Source organism: Dendrobates tinctorius, unplaced genomic scaffold (assembly GCF_039654945.1).
Source record: "Dendrobates tinctorius isolate UK_male_01 unplaced genomic scaffold, ASM3965494v1 ptg000073l, whole genome shotgun sequence".
NCBI lineage: Eukaryota > Metazoa > Chordata > Amphibia > Anura > Dendrobatidae > Dendrobates > Dendrobates tinctorius.
The window spans coordinates 7,065,682-7,087,729 of NW_027361741.1; the positions used below are offsets into that span (position 1 = coordinate 7,065,682).

The 22,048-nt window shown below is 46.2% G+C and overlaps 1 protein-coding gene across 5 annotated transcripts in view; it reads left to right on the forward strand.

Moving 5' to 3' along the window:
• Nucleotides 1-22,048, forward strand: part of ACACB (acetyl-CoA carboxylase beta) — a 398,726-nt gene that overhangs the window by 334,378 nt on the left and 42,300 nt on the right. For all 5 annotated transcript variants that reach the window (XM_073582603.1, XM_073582604.1, XM_073582605.1 and 2 more), the window contains 6 exons: nt 14,712-14,834; nt 18,637-18,906; nt 19,473-19,570; nt 19,664-19,784; nt 20,577-20,687; nt 20,878-21,021. In XM_073582603.1, coding sequence (XP_073438704.1) covers nt 14,712-14,834; nt 18,637-18,906; nt 19,473-19,570; nt 19,664-19,784; nt 20,577-20,687; nt 20,878-21,021 — 867 coding nt within the window. The remainder of the gene's footprint in view (nt 1-14,711; nt 14,835-18,636; nt 18,907-19,472; nt 19,571-19,663; nt 19,785-20,576; nt 20,688-20,877; nt 21,022-22,048) is intronic.

Sequence of the window (22,048 nt, forward strand, 5' to 3'; positions counted from 1 at the left end):
GTACATTGTGGTCATAAAGGGATGGACATGGTCAGCAACAATACTCAGGTAGGCTGTGGCGTTGCAACGATGCTCAATTGGTACCAAGGGGCCCAAAGAGTGCCCAGAAAAAACTCCCCACACCATGACACCACCACCACCAGCCTGAACCGTTGATACAAGGCAGGATGGATCCATGCTTTCATGTTGTTTACGCCAAATTCTGACCCTACCATCCGAATGTCGCAGCAGAAATCGAGACTCATCAGACCAGGCAACGTTTTTCCAATCTTCTACTGTCCAATTTCGATGAGCTTGTGCAAATTGTAGCCTCAGTTTCCTGTTCTTAGCTGAGAGGAGTGGTACCCAGTGTGGTCTTCTGCTGCTGTAGCCCATCTGCCTCAAAGTTCGACGCACTGTGCGTTCAGAGATGCTCTTCTGCCTACCTTGGTTGTAACGGGTGGCAATTTGAGTCACTGTTGCCTTTCTATCAGCTCGAACCAGTCTGCCCATTCTCCTCTGACCTCTGGCATCAACATGGCATTTCCGGCCACAGAACTGCCGCTCACTGGATTTTTTTTCTTTTTCGGACCATTCTCTGTAAACCCTAGAGATGGTTGTGCGTGAAAATCCCAGTAGATCAGCAGTTTCTGAAATTCTCAGACCAGCCCTTCTGGCACCAACAATCATGCCACGTTCAAAGGCACTCAAATCACCTTTCTTCCCCATACTGATGCTCGGTTTGAACTGCAGGAGATTGTCTTGACCATGTCTACATGCCTAAATGCACTGAGTTGCCGCCATGTGATTGGCTGATTAGAAATTAAGTCTTAACACACAGTTGGACAGGTGTACCTAATAAAGTGGCCAGTGAGTGTATATGTAACCCTGAATATTTACTGAATCTATCTATGAGGGATATCACCTGTGGCAAAGTTTCTTCCACATCATTCAAGAATATCACCATGTCATCGGCATATAGGCCTATGTTATCTACCCGACCTGCTATATCTATACCTCGGATTTTGGGGAAGGACCTTATACGTATTGCTAGTGCCTCAATCGCGAGGGCGAAGAGAGCCGGGGAAAGAGGGCAACCCTGACGGGTTCCCCTATGCAACGCGAAAGACTCAGATATGGAACTATTTATTACAATACGGGCCTTGGGTTTCATGTATAATATTTTGATCCATGTTATAAATTGATTGCCAAAGCCATACCTTTGCAAACATGCGGAGAGGAAAGGCCATTCAAGAGAGTCAAAAGCCTTGGCAGCATCTAACGATGCCAATGCCCATCTATTGTCTGGCACCAGGGAACTATATTGGACTATTGACTGGACTCTTCTGATGTTAATAGAAGTACTTTTCCCAGGCATAAAGCCCGTTTCTTCTGGATGTATGAGATTCAATATAATGGAGTTCAATCCGGTAGCTAGAATCTTGGTGAAAATTTTATAGTCCACATTCACTAATGAAATGGGACGATAGGATCCACATTGCAAAGGGTCCTTCCCCTCATTCCGAAGCACTATGATATTAGCCCCGTAAAAGGACTCAGGCATAGACTTCCCTTCCCATATTCCCTGAAATACCTTTACCAAAAGTGGCGTCAATATATCCCGATATTTCCTATATAGTTCAATAGGTAACCCATCAGGTCCAGGGGCCTTCCCAGAAGCCATAGCTGTCATAGCCTTATCTATCTCCTCTGCGGTGAACTCAGCGTCCATTAGGGCCCACTGTTCCAAATCTAATGTGGGGAATGATATATCTGACAGTCTAAACACCCCAAAGTGTCAAAGTCACTTTTAGATTCATATAACAACCTGTAGTAATCCTGAAAGCAGCCAAGAATATCCTCGGTCGAAGACACCAGTGTACGGTCCACCCTGCGAATTTGCAATATATTAGAGGTGTTATGTTGGCGCACCAGATAGGCCAAAAATTTGCCTGTCTGGTTCCCCAATTCGAAATAGGATTGACGAGTAAAGAATAATTTACGCTTGGATTTAGTGTCCACGTGCTGAGTATATAACCTCTGGGCAGCCAGCCACTCATTCCTGTTCACGCTGGTTTGGTTAGATATATATGTTGCCTCTGCGTCTCTCAGTCGTTGCTCCACCTCGTCATCCTTCCCTGCGGTTACCCTCTTAATATAAGAAATCGTGGAGGACAAGCAGCCCCTCAGATATGCCTTAAGGGCATCCCAGAATAAATTAATATCCCGAGGTTCCGGGTGGGATGCGATGAAGCAATTCAACTGATTAATCGTTCTGTCGGGAGACCCCATCAATTGTAACCAGAAAGGATTTAACTTCCAAGCTATCCCTGTGTTTACTTGCCCATACTTAAGTTTAAGGATGACCGGACTATGGTCTGAGATCCCCCTACTTCCATGCTCTATATCAGCCACCCACATTGCCAGACGGCCACAGAACCGAATATATAGTCTATGCGTGATAGAGAGCGTTTAGTGGCTGAGTGACAAGTGTATTCCCTTAACTCAGGATGACGCATCCTCCACAAATCCAGCCACCCGCCACCCCCCATAAATGATGACAACGGGGTTATAGTCGTTGGGGAGGACCCCCCGGTCCCTTCATCATCCAGCCTCAGTTTATCAAGGCAGTTGTTCATGACCATATTAAAGTCGCCCATACAAATAACATCTGCGTCCAGGTAGTTAAGGGCAAAACTCATTGCTTTCTGCAGGATAGATATACGAGCCGGAGGGGGGTTATAAATACATAAGACCACATATTTCCTGGTGTTTATCAATGCATGGTCAAAAATAAAACGACCTTCAGGATCCCTTCGAGTTTCCCTCGCTTCCCATCTGACGTCTTTATGTACCAACTGCGAGACCCCTCTCGAGTAGCTGGTATGAAATGTATGGGCAGACCATTGTACCCAGGGCTTCTGCACACACCGTGCTGTATCCCTAGTCAAGTGTGTCTCCACCAAGGCCACAATGTGAGGACGGTAATGTCTGACCTGTGAGAAAACCTTGATCTTTTTCCGAGGAGTTTTTATTTCCCTCACATTCCATGTCATACATATTAACTCCAACCCCATATTTTACTCCTCTGAACATGGTGCATAGTATTACCTGGGCAAAGTTTAGAAACATCACCTAGAGACTGAAATTGTTGTTGACCGTGATTATAACCTAAAAAAAAAAAAAAAAAAAAAATCCACTACAGAAAAAAAAAACAAAGTGAAAGAACAGCACTCCTGTACTCCCATCACAAAACAAACAAGGGGATACCATCACTGAGTCCAGTGTCCGGTATTGTTGGAAACCTGGACGCCATCAAGTAAAGCTCGAATCAGCCGATTAATAGAAAAAATTCCAGCTAGCAATCGATGCACTAGGATTCTTTTTCAGCAGACACTCCATGGGATCGCAGCCACTCCGCTGCCTCCACCAGATCTGTAAAAAACGAAGTAGAACCCCCGTGGACCACGGGCCGGGTAAATCATCGAGTACACAACATTCCTCTCCCGTAGATGTCTCTTGACTCCATAAACTGCGCCCGTTGCTTCTGGAGTTCCGCAGAGAAATCCGGGAAATTCGAGATCGTGGCATTGTTGAACTTAATCAGACTCTTTTGCTGTGCCAGTCATAGAGCCGCGACTCTATCCCTGCAGTTGAGAATGCGCGCCAGAAAGGGTCTAGGCGGGGCTCCCGGAGGAAGAGTCCTAGTAGGGACTCTGTGAGCCCTTTCCACCGCAAAGATTGAGGAGAATTCATCGCCGAAAGTGGGTTTTAGCCAATCTTCTAGGAATTGCTCCGTATGTTGTCCCTCCGATCGTTCCGGCAGGCCAATAATTCGGATGTTGTTCCGACGCATCCTGTTTTCCAGGTTATCCGCCTTTTGCCTCCACGCATTCATGGAGCCTGCCACTTTCGTTAGTTTAGCTTCCATGGGCGTAATGGTGTCCTCCACCTGGGATACCCGCGTCTCCACCTCCGTAATGCGGCCCTTCATGGCTTGCATATCTTGTCGGAGGCGTCCCACCTCTGTGTATACGTCCTCTATCTTCCCAGACAGAGATGTCCTGGTCAAGGAGATGGCCTGCATGAGTTGCTCGGAAGCCTGTTTAAGGGTTAATTCCCCCTGCTCACACTTTTCCCCACCTTCAGAGGGGCGGCTCTTACGCTGAGCTTGTGTGGGGTTATTTTAGTAGATCTTGAGCCCTCGGCATGGTCTATTCTGGCATACTCTTTTAGTTTTTCAGCCGCTGTTCCAGACCCCTTGGAACGACTCATTTTAGAAGCAATAGGGCAAAGCCGGGGAGCAGGAACCGTGCACTCCGGGGTCTCTGAATCAGAATGACAGACAGGGTATAACAAACAAATGGTGACTGCAGGGTCCCAGGTGCAACACAGACCCGCAGCGTCTCACAAGGAGCCAATATCCAGCCACAGGCGGCAGGCAAGGGCCCCCACAGCCCAGGAAGTAACCCTCAGGGCCCCACAGGGATCACTGTCAGGGAAGGATCCAGGTCCCACTAGGTATGGCGCTGGCAGGGCAGGCGATATGGTGAATAGGTGGACGCGGGGCCCAATTTTTCAGGGCACAAACCGGTTGTCCCTCACAAATGGTCAGGTTATCCGCTCACCGTCCCTTGCTTCCTCAGCGCTGCAGAATGGAGCTTGGCGCCGCGTCTCTCACAGACAGAGCGCGCGCCTCCAAGATGGCCGCCCAAGTCCTCAGAGCCGCAGGCACCGCAGAATCCAGCCTCGTTCTCCAGCAGGGGTCCAGGAGCGACCCTGGGTCCAGAGGGATCAAAAAACCGGCAAGTGTGCCTCCAAAGCACGGACCCGCTGGCCGAATGCTATCAGGAAGGCCGGAGCTTCCACAGAGCGCGTCCTCACTCCGTCGCCTCCATAGCCACACCCCGAAGTCTTTTTTTTTTTTTTTTTAAACTCATTGTAGGTTAGTAATGGGGGGTGTCTTATAATGGGGGTGCCGCCATGAACCTCACCGCCATTACCCCCTGCCACCGCACCAGGGAAGTGTGGAAGAGCGGGGCTAAGCGTCAGATTTGGTGCACAAATATGATGCACCAAATCTGGGGCGGCTGGGGGCTGATATTATAGCCTAGGGGGGACTATAACCTCTCTAGGCTATTAATATCAAGTTGCAGCTGTCCGCTTAGCCTTTGTGGCTACAATTTATAGTGGGACCCCACGTCATTTTTTGGGGGGGTCTCCTTGTATAGTAGCCAGAAAAGGCAAAACGGATAGCCTTTGCTGGCTTCAATTTGTAGGGGGACCCCACGTCATTTTTTGGGTCCCCCTGTAGAATGGCCAGCAAAGGCTAAGCTAACTGCTGCAGCCTGGTAGGGTATGTGCACACGCTGCGGATTCTGCTGCAGATCTGCAGCGGTTTTGGCCCTGCGGATCCGCAGCAGAATTGGCTGCGTTGTACAGTACAATTATATCCTATGGAAAATGGAAACTGCAGTGCAGACAGTGCAGAATTTTCTGCGCGGTTTTTGCTGCGGTTTCCAATCCGCAGAAAGAATTGATATGTCATTCTTTTCTACGGATTCCACAGCGGTTTGCCATCTCCTCCATTGTAGAGATGATAAGCCACAGACTAATCCGCAGATAAACTGCAGGTCTTTTGACCTGCGGATTTTGCAAAATCCGCAGACCAATCCGCAGCGTGTGCACATACCCTTATTAACCCCTTACCTACAATTGACGTAATATTCCGTCCATGTGACCATGGACCTAATTACCATGGACGGAATATTACGTCATCGCGATCAGCGGCGCCCACGTGGTGAGCGCCGCTGATCGCGGCCGAGTGTCAGCTAATTATCATAGCTGACACCCGGCACAATGTGTCAGGGGCGGTCACGGACCGCCCCCGACACGTTAACCCCTTGCACACCGCGATCAAACGCGATCGCGGTGTACCGGGGGTTAAAGGGAAGCATCGGCAGGGAGGGGGCTCCCTCCTTGCTTCCCTGAGCCCCCCACGGCAGCGCAATGTGCAGCGCTGCTGCGGGGGACTCCCTTCCTCCAGGCCCCCGAATCCAAGATGGCGACGGGGGCCTGAGGAAGCTGGCTTCCTCAGTGCCTGCAAAGCGCAGGCATGAGGAAGTCTGCAGCAGTGCCTGTGACAGATCGCTGATCTGTCACAGTGATCTGTGATGTGACAGATCAGCGATCTGTCACAGGACAGTGATGTCCCACCTGGGACAAGGTAATAAAGTAAAAAAAAAAAAAAAAAAAGTGTTAAAAATAATTTAAAAAAAATCGCTAAATAAATTAGTTAAAAAAAAAAAAAATATTCCCCAATAAATCCATTTTTTGAAAATAAAAAAAAAACAAAACAATAAAAGTACACATATTTGGTATCGCCGCGTCCGTAATGACCTGCCCTATAAAACTGTCCCATTAGTTAACCCCTTTAGCGAACCCCTTAAAAAATAAAAATAAAAAACGAAGCAAAAAATAATGATTTATTATCATACCACCGAACAAAAAGTGTAATAACGCGCGATCAAAAAGACGCATATAAATATCCATGGTACCGCTGAAAACGTCATCTTGTCCCGCAAAAAACGAGCCACCATACAGCATCATCCGCAAAAAAATAAAAAAGTTATAGCTCGCAGAATAAAGCGATACAAAAATAATTATTTTTTATATAAAATTGTTTTCATTGCAAAAAACCGACAAAACATAAAAAAACGACCTAAATGAGGTATCGCTGTAACCGTACTGACCCGAAGAATAAAAACGCGTTATCAATTTTACCGCACGCGGAACGGTGTAAACGCACCCCCCAAAAGAAATTCATGAAAAGCTGGTTTTTGTTCATTCTGCATCCCAAAAATCGGAATAAAAAGCGATCAAAAAATGTCACGTGCCCGAAAATGGTACCAATAAAAACGACAACTCGTCCCGCAAAAAATAAGACCTCACATGACTCGGTGGGTCAAAATACGGAAAAATTATAGCTCACAATATGTGGTGATGCAAAAACTATTTTTACAATAAAAAGTGTCTTTTAGCGTGCGACAGCCGCCAAACATAAAAACCGCCATAAATAGTAAATCAAACCCCCCGTTATCACCCCCTTAGTTAGGGAAAAATAATAAAACTAAAAGAAAATGTATTTATTTCCATTTTCCCGCTAGGGTTAGGGTAGGGTTAGGGCTAGGGTTAGGGCTAGGGTTAGGGCTAGGGTTAGGGCTAGGGTTAAGGCTAGGGTTAGGGTTAGGGCTAGGGTTAGGGCTAGGGTTAGGGCTAGGGCTCAGATTAGGGTTAGGGGTGTGTTGAGGTTAGGGTTGGAGTTATAATTGGGGGTTTCCACTGTTTGGGCACATCAGGTGCTCTCCAAAGGCAACATGGCGTCTGATCTCAATTCCAGCCAATTCTGCGTTGAAAAAGTCAAATGGTGCTCCTTCCCTTCCAAGCTCTGCCATGTGCCCAAACAGTGTTTTACCCCCACATGTAGGGTATCAGCCTACTCAGGACAAATTACAAAACAACTTTTGGGGTCCAATTTCTCCTGTTACCCTTAGGAAAATAAAAAATTGGGGGCAAAAATATAATTTTGCGGAAAAAAATGTTTTTTTTATTTTCACGCCCAGGCGTTATAAACTTCTGTGAAGCACTTGGGGGTTCAAAGTGCTCTCCACACATCTAGATAAGCTCCGTGGGGGGTCTAGTTTCCAAAATGGGGTCACTTGTGGGGAGTTTCAATAGTTTAGGTACATCAGGGGCTCTCCAAATGCACATGACACCCGCATACCAATCCATCAAAGTCTGCATTCCAAAACGTCACTACTTCCCTTCCGAGCCCCGACGTGTGCCCATACAGTAGTTTTCTCCCACATATGAGATATCAGCGTACTCAGGACAAATTGGACAACAACTTTTGGGGTCCAATTTCTCCTGTTACCCTTGGGAAAATAAAAAAAATGGGGACTAAAAGATGATGTTTGTTGAAAAAATACGATATTTTTATTTTCACGCCCGGTCGTTATAAACTTCTGTGAAGCACTGGGGGGTTCAAAGTGCTCACCACACATCTAGATAAGTTCATTAGGGGGTCTAGTTTCCAAAATGGGGTCACTTGTGGGGGGTTTCCACTGTTTAGGTACATCAGGGGCTCTCCAAACGCAACATGACACCCGCAGACCATTCCATCAAAGTCTGCATTCCAAAACGTCACTACTTCCCTTCCGAGCCCCGACGTGTGCCCATACAGTAGTTTTCTCCCACATATGAGGTATCAGCGTACTCAGGACAAATTGGACAACAACTTTTGGGGTCCAATTTCTCCTGTTACCCTTGGGAAAATAAAAAAATGGGGACTAAAAGATCATGTTTGTGGAAAAAATACGATTTTTTTATTTTCACGCCCGGTCGTTATAAACTTCTGTGAAGCACTGGGGGGTTCAAAGTGCTCACCACACATCTAGATAAGTTCATTAGGGGGTCTAGTTTCCAAAATGGGGTCACTTGTGGGGGGTTTCCACTGTTTAGGTACATCAGGGGCTCTCCAAACGCAACATGACACCCGCAGATCATTCCATCAAAGTCTGCATTCCAAAACGTCACTACTTCCCTTCCGAGCCCTGACGTGTGCCCATACAGTAGTTTTCTCCCACATATGAGGTATCAGCGTACTCAGCACAAATTGGACAACAACTTTTGGGGTCCAATTTCTCCTGTTACCCTTGGGAAAATAAAAAAATGGGGACTAAAAGATCATGTTTGTGGAAAAAATACGATTTTTTTATTTTCACGCCCGGACGTTATAAACTTCAGTGAAGCACTGGGGGGTTCAAAGTGCTCACCACACATCTAGATAAGTTCCTTGAGGGGTCTAGTTTCCAAAATGGTGTCATTTGTGGGGGGTTTCTACTGTTTTGGTACATCAGGGGCTTTCCTAATGCGACATGGTGTCCGATCTCAATTCCAGCCAAAAACGTCAAATGGCGCTGCTTCCCTTCCGAGCTCTGCCATACGCCCAAATAGTGGTTTACACCCACATGTGGGGTATCAGCGTACTCAGGATAAATTGCACAATATCTTTTAGGGTCCTGTTACTTTTGGAAAAATAAGAATTGAGGGTGAAAAGATCATTTTTGTGGAAAAAATATGATTTTTTAATTGTACTGCTGTACGTTATAAACTTCTGTGAAGCCCTTGGGGGTTCAAAGTTCTCACCACACATCTAGATAAGTTCCTTGGGGGGTCTAGATTCCAAAATGGTGTCATTTGTGGGGGGTTTCCACTGTTTTGGTACATCAGGGGTTTTCCAATCGCGACATGGTGTCCGATCTCAATTCTAGCCAAAAACGTCAAATGGCGCTGCTTCCCTTCCGAGCTCTGCTATGCGCCCAAATAGTCATTTACACCCACATATGGGGTATCAGCGTACTCAGGACAAATTGCACAATAACTTTTAGGGTCCTGTTACCCTTGGAAAAATAAAAATTGTGGGTGAAAAGATCATTTTTGTGGAAAAAATATGATTTTTTAATTGTACCGCTGTACGTTATAAACTTCTGTGAAGCCCTTGTGGGTTCAAAGTTCTCACCACATATCTAGATAAGTTCCTTGGGGGGTCTAGTTTCCAAAATGGGGTCACTTGGGGGGGTTTCCACTGTTTAGGTACATCAGGGGCTCGCCAAACGTGACATGGCGTCCGATCTGAATTCCAGCCAATTTTGCATTGAAAAAGTCAAACGGCGCTCCTTCCATTCTGAGCTCTGCCATGCGCCGAAACAGTGGTTCCCCCCCACATATCAGGTATCAGCGTAGTCAGGACAAATTGCACAATAACTTTTGCAGTCCAATTTCTCCTGTTACCCTTGGTAAAATAAAGAAAATTGAACCTGAAGTATTTTTTTTGTGAAAAAAAGTTAAATGTTCATTTTTTTTTTAATATTCAAAAAATTCCTGTGACGCACCTAAAGGGTTAATAAACTTCTTGAATGTGGTTTTAAGCACCTTGAGGGGTGCAGTTTTTAGAATGGTGTCACTTTTGGGTATTTTCTATCATATAGACCCCTCAAAGTGGCTTCAAATGTGAAGTGGTCCCTAAAAATAAAATGGTGTTGCAAAAATGAGAAATCGCTGGTCAATTTTTAACCCTTATAACTTCCTAGCAAAAAAAAATTTTGGTTGCAAAATTGTGCTGATGTAAAGTAAACATGTGGGAAATGTTATGTATTAAGTTTTTTGTGTGCCGTATCGCTGTGATTTAAGGGCATAAAAATTCAAAGTTGGAAAATTGCGAAATTTTCAAAATTTTCGCCAAATTTCCGTTTTTTTCACAAATAAACGCAAGTTATTTGAATGCAATTTTACCACTAACATGAAGTACAATGTGTCACGAGAAAACAATGTCAGAATCACCAGGATCCATGAAAGCGTTCCAGAGTTATGACCTCATAAAGGTACAGTGGTCAGAATTGTAAAAATTGGCCCGGTAGTTAACGTGCAAACCACCCTTGGTAGTGAAGGGGTTAATAGCCAGGTAAGGGGCCATGGTTATCGACTGCTTCCCAGACTATAATTTAAAAAAAAAAAAAAAGTCTATGCTTAATTACAGTTTGGGTACTGTCAATAAAAAATAGGATCATAAAAAGTGTGCCCCTGCTGCAAAATCAACGTATGTTTTTGGCTGAGACGCCACTGGGGCTGCACTTGTGGCATCCTGAATACAACAAGAAAAAAAAATGGAGAAGAGTGGTTGGACTAGGAAATGACCTCATAGGAGCCTTGTTTTTTTTTGACCCAACTTTATTTGTGCTCATAAACGCTTAGAAAAACCGCATGAAAAACGTGTCAAAAACGCGTCAAAATCCGCATGCGGTTTTTCCTGGCAAGGGGGTGCGGATTTGCTGAAGAAAAATCTGCTTCAATTCTGCAACGTGGGCACTTAGCCTTTTACCCTGATTTCCCACCTAGAGACTGAGAGAACAGTGTGGAAAGAGCAACATCATACCCTCTCTTGTCAACACAGCAGGACCCTACCCCCCAACACATCAAGAGTATCTTGCTGTGGTCAGAACGATGGTCCATGCCATCTAACGCCAGCCCAGTCGCCCACCATAATGAGACTGCGCCAGGAGGAAGACACCTATTCCCAGTGACCCCTCGAATCGGGCTCTTGAAGGACCATCTTCTACTCTGTGAAAAGGAGTCGGGACCTTATCCGGATCAAGTATTCCTTTTATTTCATCAGAAAAAGAACAACAAGAAAAGAGGAGGAGTAAGAAGAAAAAAAAAAAATACAAAAAACCTGGGCACAGTACCATCTCCCTGCAGTTTTCCCCCCTCCTGAGTACTGCTCTCGTCCCTTCCTACATGCTGGGAAACTTTTTCAGTTGGGGTTCTCCTCCTTTACTGTGCTGCTTAATCCCAGTCTCAGCGGGGAGTTCCCTCGCAGCTTGCCACTCTCCTGTTTACCTTCCCCGGCTGGACTTTAATTCCAGCCAAGGGGAATTCCCACACAGCTGTCCACTCCCCTGGTTCTTTTTCCTGACTGGACACTTATAATCTAGGCCTCGGCTTTGCCCATCCTCAAAATGTCATGGAGGTGCCCTCCTCACCTCCTCCTGTACTACTTCGGGGCCTGAGCTTAAAATGTAGACCTTGACTTGTTTTGCAACCTAATGTCTGTTTTTGCAATGCTCCTTAGTTTTTTCAGCCTATCAGGCTCATGTGCTGGCTTTCTTCCCACGATAGTTCTGTGCCCGCTCCTTCCTGTCGACTGAGTGAAAATATTTTTTCTCCACATGCTATTGCGTATGCAGCAGTTCTTGCGTTCCCATCCTTCTACCTGGAGTCCTGGTCGTGCAGATCCTCATCCTCTTTCACAGGTTCGGGTAGGTTGTCTTCTTCCAGAAACCTTCAGCTGCGCCCCCCCCTTCCACTCCGTGTCTCTATGGGAAATAGCCTTTATGATACCCACAGCAGTGCGTGACATCAGGTTACGTACTGCTGTCCACAAGATTCTTGCCTTTAAATTCCCCTCTTTGGCTGGATTCTCCAGGTCATGCACCCCATCAGTACATCAGGTTAGAGCATACGGTTTTTCCATGGGTTCTTTCTACATGACCTCTGCTACTGTACTGCCCATTCCTCCACTCTGGCTCACAAGCTGCTGGCGACCTGCCACTAGAGTATGGCATTTCTTTTCGGACAGCCAGTCTGTATCTTTGTCTTACCCAACCCAGGCATCCAGGCCCCTACTGCACCTATGGAGTGTTTATTTATGCTGACAACCGCCTGGTACTCTGTCCACTACTCAGAATGAAGAGGAGGATGAATGAACTCATGGAGATCAACATCCGAAACTGCGGAGACACCATCACGTGTTTCTCAACGCAGTGATTCTAGAGCACTGCCCCCATCCCTTATGGGAAATATGTAAAACATGCAAAACAGAAGCCGCGGAGACACCATCACGTGTTTCTCAACGCAAGCAATGACCAGCCAGGTCTTTGCCCGGGAAGGAACAACCACGGGAAGGGCAGTCTCCAATGAAGGAAACCACCTATGCCAAAACATGGTATCCATCCACGTACAGCTGTTTCGGGGTATTGCCCCTCATCAGTGTGGAGTAGGAAACTGGCTGGTAGGAGCAATGCCTAGTAAAAAGACTATGAAGACTATGAACATGCAAAACAGAAGCCGCGGAGACACCATCACGTGTTTCTCAACGCAAGCAATGACCAGCATGTTTTTTGCATGTTTTACATATTTCCCATAAGGGATGGGGGCAGTGCTCTAGAATCACTGCGTTGAGAAACACGTGATGGTGTCTCCGCAGTGTCGGATGTTGATCTCCATGAGTTCATTCATCCTCCTCTTCATAGTCTTTTTACTAGGCATTGCTCCTACCAGCCAGTTTCCTACTCCACACTGATGACGGGCAATACCCCGAAACAGCTGTATGTGGATGGATACCATGTTTTGGCATAGGTGGTTTCCTTCATTGGAGACTGCCCTTCCCGTGGTTGTTCCTTCCCGGGCAAAGACCTGGCTGGTCATTGCTTGCGTTGAGAAACACGTGATGGTGTCTCCACGGCTTCTGTTTTGCACTACTCAGAATGAGTCAGACTCAACAACTGCCATAAACCAACGTGGCGGATCGCAGCTGTGGTCTTTGATTTCTCTGGCCCTGTGTCTGGGACTCTGCCCTCATCTTTCAGGGATATCCCTTCTCCCTAATCTTGGGAGATTGTGATTTTTGTATGGGGTGAGATTAGTCAGGATGCTCCACTGTCCTTTTCCTCTCTCTTGGTCTTCTTTGTCAGGCTTAGTATATGGCCTGTCTCTCGGCTCCATAAAGGGTAAGGTCACAGCACCTTCTATCCTCTTCCACAAGAACTTGGCCTCTTGTCCCCAATTCAAGACTTTCCTACAGTGAGTTGCTCACTCTGACCCTCTTTATCCACCACCCCCCCCCCCCCCCCGGAGCCGTTGAAACTCAATTTGGTCTCGACCATACCTCAGGGTTCACCCCTTGAACCCATTCGGGGCATTCCTCTCTTTTACTGGAAGGTTTTGTTCCTTGTAACAATCACCTCTATCGGGCATATCTCTGAACTTGCAGCTATTTCATATCGTTCGCCCTTCCTGAGATTCCATGACCATACCATAAGCCTACATTGTGTTTCATCCCACCTCCCTAAGGTGGTTTATCCCTTCTTGATAGAGACATCGTGCTTCCTTCCTCTCATCCTCTGGAGAGGTTTCTTAACAAACTGGTCAGAGCTCTGCGTCTCTACATTTCCAGGACAGCATCCTTCAGATATTCAGATTTTCTTTTCGGGGTTCCTGAAGATTTTTACAGAGGTCTTTTTGCTTCCAAGATGAAGATAACACCACTTCTGCTTGGGGTCACTGTCATTCCATGTGCAGTGAGGCTTTCTGGGCTTTTTGCCATCAAGCCTCTGCCTTACAGCTCTGCAAGATCCCCTCCTGGTCTTCGGTTCATATCTTCTCCAACTTCTACATGGTTCACACCTATGCTTCCGACTGGTGCCAACCTGGACAAGCTGTTTTTTCTCACCCTAGGGACTGCTTTAGGACATCCCATGGTTTCCCATGTCCCCTAATGAAGTGGTAGAGAAAAGGAGATTTTAGGTACTCATCGTAAAAATCTTTCTCTGAGTCATCATTGGGCGACACAGCACGCCCCCTTGTTTGAACCTATGGGCCAATTAGGATTATTCCTCCTTGTTGCTTCTCTTACTGCATTCTTCCTAACGGAATAGCTCCTTTGGTGGGTGTAGCCTGATGGGGAAGAGTCAACCTTTTTTTTTCTGCTTTGTAGTAGCCAACTAGTGGCAGCAGCATACACCAAAGGTTTCCTGTGTTCCCCAATGAAGGCTTCTAGAAAGAGATTTTATGGTGAGTACCCAAAATCTTTTTGTTATTACTATTCAAAAGCAGGAACTTTCCATGGAACTTGTGACTTTTCTTATGCAGCTTGGTTGTTACTAGTTATGATTTATTCAGAGGTCTGTGCAGATCGGTCCGAGATCGAACCACAATGCACGGACTTCCCACAGCTCTCCTGACCTGAGTGTGACAACCTCATAGAAGTAAGTTAAGCTGTCACGCATGCGTCGGAAAACATGCGGCCAGTCCGTTTATCAGCAGTCAATGCTCGGACTGATTTGCATGGATGTCTGCATGATCCCTTTTATTACGTTTTGCTTGTCTTGTTGCAGGCTTTGTTTAAACTGTGGGGACCAGGAGAACCTCGTGAATCAGATATGCTCACCTACACGGAATTGGTCCTTGACAGCCAGGGTCAGTTGGTTCAACTGAACAGATTACCTGGTGGAAATGAGGTAATTAATCTGGCTGTACACATTACAGAAAGACTTGTCTTGCTGATAGCTGTCACTACTTCTACACATAAATATTCATGGTACCCTTAGGTTTATTTTCATGGAGAGCAGGTAATAAGGTGCTGTGAGATGCCTCCAGAAGTGGCATACTTTTTTTTTTTTTTTTTCCCAGCATCAGATGGCAGGAAAATATCAAAGCGTGATAGCGCTACAACCAATCACTGAGCTCAAAACAAAAACCCTCAAAATACATTTTAATTCCTACTGTGCAAGTGCACAACAATGCCCCAAGCAAGGTAAAAGAAGTAGGAACAACTCACAAAAACTGAGAAAAAAGGAGAAACTGAGTCCAGAGCTACACAGAAAAATGACAGCTTTATCTTTTCAAGACAATACAGGGAGCAGGACAAGTAAAGGCACTAATAAAATCAGATGAAGGAAAACAATGTCATTTATTACCGGATACAAAAAAGGAGTCTGAGCAGCAGGGCCGGACTGGGACTAAAATTCAGCCCTGGCATTTGAAGTTACACAGGACCACTAGTCACATGGTGACTATATAATATGTTTGTACACTTGTAGGTTACAAGAAGTGAGAGGAGATTAACACGACTATATAACATGTAGTCAGAGCTGTTCCCAGTATTTCAGCTCAGTCCTATTTATTGCTTTTAGTTGCAGTACTCCTCCCAAAGCTCTGTCCCCTTTTGTACGCATGGTGACAGAATTCCTGGCAGAACAGCTATCCATTGGGCAACCAGACCCCCTGGTCATAGCTGCCCCTATCATACCTCCCAACTTTTGAAGAAGGGAAAGAGGGACAAAGACTGCGGTGCACACAGCGCGCCGCTGCAAATTTTAGGCCACGCCCCGGCCACATCCATTTCACAACTAGTCACACCCATGTCCACGCCCAACCGCACCCATTTAGCACTGCTGATCACACTGACTGGTACTGAGGGCACAGTGGCTGGCATTATGGGCACATTTGCTTGTACTGTGGGCACACTGACTGGTACTAAGGAAGAGAGAAAACAGAGCGAGAGAGAAAGAAAGAACAGAGAGAGAAAGAAAGAAGTAAAGAAAAGAAAGAACAGAGAGAAAGAAAGAGGAAAGAAAAAGAAAGAGGGGAAAGAAACAACAGAGAGAGAGAAAGACAGAACAGAGAATGAGAAAGATTCTATAAAGATACTATAGCAGCCCGGTTCCCATTGTAGTGCCCACCTGAGCCTCCCGATGCAGGACATTTCCTCATGAAATTATCTCATTTCCTTTCAGCTTCCAGCACATCACTTCCGGTGGAACGTCATGTGTGAGTTTTAAAATGCTCCTCGGGGCTCCGCCGTGTACTCCTGTGTCCGTGGGAAAAGCCCGCTTTGTATGCTTCGTACACACTTGGGGTCCGCTCCGTACATCCTGTACACATATGGCTCCACTCCGTACACACACGGCTCCTCTCGGTACACCTCGTACACGTGCGGCTCCTCACACCTCGTACACACACGGCTCCTCTCCGTACACCTCGTACACACACGGCTCCTCTCCGTACACCTCGTACACACACACACGGCTCCGCTCCGTACACCTCGTACATGCGGCTCTGTTCCGTACACCTTGTACACATCCGGCTCCGTACACCTCGTACACACACGGCTCCGCTCTGTACACCTCGTACACACGGCTCCGCTCCGTACGCCTCATACACACACGGCTCCTCTCCGTACACACAAGGCTCCGTTCCGTACACCTCGTACACACAAGGCTCCGTTCCGTACACCTCGTACACACGGCTCCGCTCCATACACCTCGTACACGCAGCTGCGCTCCGTACACCTCATACACACACGGCTCCTCTCCGTACACCTCGTACACATCCGGCTCCGCTCCGTACACCTCGTACACACACGGCTCCGTTCCGTACACCTCGTACACACGCGGCTCCGTTCCGTACACCTCGTACACACGCGGCTCCGTTCCGTACACCTCGTACACACGCGGCTCCGTTCCGTACACCTCGTACACACGCGGCTCCGTTCCGTACACCTCGTACACACGCGGCTCCGTTCCGTACACCTCGTACACACGCGGCTGCGCTCCGTACACCTCGTACACACGCGGCTGCGCTCCGTACACCTCGTACACACGCGGCTGCGCTCCGTACACCTCGTACACACGCGGCTGCGCTCCGTACACCTCGTACACACACGGCTGCGCTCCGTACACCTCGTACACATGCGGCTCCTCTCCGTACACCTCGTACACACCCGACTCCGCTCCGTACACCTCGTACACACACGGCTCCGCTCCGTACACCTCGTACACACAAGGCTCCGTTCCGTACACCTCGTACACACCGCTCCGCTCCGTACACCTCGTACACGCAGCTGCGCTCCGTACACCTCATACACACACGGCTCCTCTCCGTACACCTCGTACACATCCGGCTCTGCTCCGTACACCTCGTACACACACGGCTCTGCTACATCTACCCTGTAAACCCCTCCTGACCCCACACATACTTCCCTCATCCAGCACCATGGCAACCAGCACAGCAAAGTCCTGCAGACACCAAGAGGCAGGGCTGTGCGCACAGGACCTGTGATGAGGTCACAGGAGGGGCGGAGTCAGGGGTCTGGACAAAGACTCCTGATCATGTGACCCCTGACTCCTCCCCTCCTGTGACCTCATCACAAGTCCTGTGTACAGAGAAGAGAGCAGGCAAGCGACGCTGTGAGTGCCTGCAGGGGGGGAGGTTTGGTCTCATGCTAGGGCGAGGGGGGGGGCGTGGCGGCTTATCTCCCTGCAGTGAGGGATAGAAAACTCCCAGGAGGGTTGGAAACTATAACCGCCGTTCCCGCAGCGAGGGCCGGCGGCAGGAACAACAACAGCCAGGCCTGTGGCCTCATCAACTGGCAAGCGGCCAGATGAGCGGGCGGCATGACAGCGGCCCAGCGGGAAAATGCCCGGTTGGGCATATTACCAATCCGGGCCTGCTGATCAGTATAGTCAACGGCACATAAGGGTAAGTTAGATAAAGTCCCTCATTAAAGGCTGGCAAAAAGTGTGTTGTGTAATAAAAGAAACTCTCTAGACCCCAGTTAGTGAAGTCATATGGAGATATAGTACTCCTAAATAGCCAAAGCGGAGTGATAGAGAGAAGAAAGTATCTATTCACCTATTGCACATAGCCCAATAGAATAATCATGGATGGAGATAGAACATGCCCATCATGTCAGCCACTGACAGCACCGCTAACCAGGAAGACTCCAACGCACGTTTCGCTGTACACCCACTTCTTCAGGGGGCGTGAATAGATACTTTCTTCTCTCTATCACTCCGCTTTGGCTATTTAGGAGTACTATATCTCCATACGACTTCACTAACTGAGGTCTAGAGAGTTTCTGTTATAACACAACACAGTGTCCTGCTCCCTGTATTGTCTTGAAAAAATAAAGCTGTCATTTTTCTGTGTAGCTCTGGACTCAGTTTATTCTTTTTTCTCAATCACTGAGCTCAGCAGACCTGATTGGCTGCAGTGCTGTCATCGTGACATCAGCGATGCAGACAAACAATACGTACACAGTGCCAAAGAATCAGCACTTCATACTGGAAAGAGTAATTAATGCTCAGTTTTGTTTTTTTTGTTTTTTTTTAATGACTACCACAGCTTACAGTAGGAAGTTTCCTGAAAGTGGACAACCCCTTTAGCGTGGCATGTGAATCTATAAATGATAAAGAGTAATACTATTATCATCTTGTATGAAATAATCTTTTTTACATATTTTATCCCTTTCTGTATTAGGTTGGAATGGTTGCTTTCAAAATGAAGATTAAAAGTCCTGAATATCCAAAAGGACGTGACATCATTGTGATCTGCAATGATATCACTTACAAGATTGGATCCTTTGGGCCTCAGGAAGATATGCTCTTTCTGCGAGCTTCAGAATTTGCTAGGAAAGAAGGAATCCCTCGGATTTATATTGCAGCCAACAGTGGTGCTCGGATAGGACTGGCAGAAGAACTCAGACACATGTTTAATGTAGCTTGGATTGACCCCTCTGACCCTTACAAAGTGAGTTTTAGTGACCTGCACCATATTGTCTTACCCTAAGGGATATTTCACGTACATGAATTTACATGTTAAATCTTCACTGAGCCAGTTTTTAAAGGTGCTTTCACCTAGCGCTTTTCTCCACATCTGTGGGTCCTGTCAGGGCTTACGTCCGGATCGTTTTCAAGCGTATACACCAACTAGAGGCGGACACAGTCTATTATAGCTGGGTGTCCGTCTTCAGTAGGTGTATATGCCTGGAAATGATGCTCATCAGATCACACGTTTTCTCTGCAGGCACCATTATAGACTATGGCTCCATCGGCGCATGCGCCAGAATCCCATTTTGCAGGGGGTTTAGACGAAAACCACAATGGGACCAGTGAACAAGTGGCAAAACGCAATGTGAAAACACACTTTAAAATTTAAGTACATTTATTTGATTTTACTTGCTGTCAACCAGTAAGTTTGTTTTTTTTACCTAGTATGTTCGGTAAACCATGAATTACCTTTTAGTCCTATAGAAAGTGGTAATAGAAAGAACTGGTTACCTTGTTTTTTAAATACCTGGAATTTTATTTTCCTAGGGCTTCAAGTATTTGTATCTGACGCCCCAGGACTACACCCGGATTAGCTCTCTGAATTCGGTGCATTGTGAACACGTAGAGGATGAAGGTGAATCCAGGTACTTGCAAGCAGGGTATTGATCCAGTCTTGATCTGTTTGTCATTTAGACTCTCTTGACCTAGAAATCCCATTGTATCGTCCTTCTCCACAGGTATGTGCTGACTGACATCATTGGAAAAGAGGAAGGAATTGGTGTAGAGAATCTGAGAGGATCAGGAACAATTGCTGGCGAGTCATCGCTGGCATATGATGAAATTATAACCATCAGCATGGTATGTGCTCTCACGCATATTTTCATCTTTGGTGTAAAGAGTTTGGCTTGACTTTGTACACCTTGAAGCTGAAATTTTATTTAGTGTTTGTTTCCTAATTGCAAAATTAGTTATCTTTTTAATATTAAAAATGTTTATATAAATTTAGATTGTCTAAGTCGCCTATCTAGCTGGCTGCTTTGAAAAATATTACGAATCCAATAGAACTCCTGATTCTGATTGCTCTCTCTGATCTACCCCTTTTTTCCTATGGTAAGCCAATTTCATACATCTGTGAAATGCAAACCTTACTTGGATCGGAAGACCTTGTCTGACAACCAGGTCCCCTGACCTGAGCTAACTGCCTTGTATAATCCTATGATACAGTTAGCTCAGGTCAGCTGATCCACTGGCCGGGGTTGGTCTCCTGATTATAGATAGTAGCAGGGAGAGTGCTGTACACAGACTTCTACAATATAGATGGAGAACAAAGCATGTATGATCTCACGGAGGGCCAAGAGATTCCAGAAAACAAAGAAAGGACATGAAGAGGAAATATGTGTAGGATATAGGCTGTGCTATTGTACGAGCTAATGAAGACATCAGCACCCTAGCTATAGACCGAACTACGTAGAGTATATTAATAAGAAAAATCTGAAAGCTACTACTGAAAATATTTTTTCCATAGCTTTTAAGCAATTCTCCACAATGCATGGTTTACTTTTCTCTCAGATCATCCTGTTTCTGTCCTACACCAATGATTTTGACACTTCATTAGGACATTCAACATTCACATTGCCTTTGTTTTCTAAGGTCACATGTCGTGCAATTGGGATAGGAGCCTACTTGGTGAGACTGGGTCAGCGTGTTATTCAAGTAGAGAATTCCCATATAATTTTGACTGGTGCAGGTGCCCTGAACAAGGTAAATAAAAGTTGTATTCCCTGTGTCATATTTCTTAGCTGTCATGTTAAGAAACTTGTAGTTATATTTCTGCGTAAAGTATACCTCAAATAATTAAAAAAAAAAAAACGAACAAAAAAAACACCATATAATTTCCATAAAAAAAGATGATGTTTAAGAATGTTTATAATGAAACTAATTTGTGCTATAGGTTCTTGGTCGTGAAGTATATACGTCTAATAACCAGTTAGGAGGAGTACAGATTATGTGTAATAATGGGGTGTCTCACGCTATGGTCCCTGATGATTTTGAAGGAGTGTATACCATTCTTCAGTGGCTCTCCTATATGCCAAAGGTAAGATACTTTCTCGCAGATTAATTTCTCCAATGTGATATTGGGTAACCTTTACCCTTTTATCAAGAAGATATTTTTTCTCTGTCTTTGTGGGACATAAAAGACCATGAGTGTATGCTGCAGCCAGGAGACTGACACTAAAGGCCCCTTTACATTTAGCGATGCACCAGCGATCCGACCACGATACGACCCGGTCAGAATCGCTTGTGCATCGCTAAATGGTCGCTAGTGAGCTGCCAAACAGGCAGATCTCACAGCGACGCAGCAGCGGTCGTTACTTACCTTTCACACGCAGTGATGCTGACATCCTCCCGCCCGCGTCCACACGTCGCTCGTTGGCGCCAGCAGGACGCGCCCGACGAGAAATGGACCCGGCCGATCTCGTGCGATCAGCGACAGACAGCTGGGAGCCGGTCGGAGGTAAGTATCACACATAGCGATATCGCTAGCAATATCACTGCTGTGTTACAAAATCGGTGACGCTTTAGCGATATTGCTAGCGACATCGCTGTGTGTAAAACCCCCTTAAGAATTGCAACTAAGAAAAAAATGTTGGCTCCTACCCAGCAGGCTATAAACGCCTACTGACAACCCAGTTATTCAGTTTAGCTTGGTGACACTAGGAGGCAGGCACGGGTCTAGAGCTCCAGACCAGTTTCTGCCAAAAGTTTTTTTTTTAATTTTTCATTTGAATTTATTAATCCTCTTCTTTTTAAAAAATATTTTTTTGACTAATTTTCATTTTTATATTTAACTATAGTTGCCATCTTTTTTTATGTGAACATTTTACTAACGAAAATAGCTTCATTGGGGGACAGGCAAATGTGGGTGTATGCTGCTGCCACAAGGAGTCTGACACTAAGCATAAAAATGTTAGCTCCTACTCAGCAGTATACACCCACTGACTGGCACAAAGCTTATCAGTTTTCACTTAGTGTCACTAGGAGGCAGACAGTGGTCTGCTTCCAGACCCGTTTCTACCTTAAGGGCCTGTCACACTAAGCGATATCGCTAGCAATATCACTAT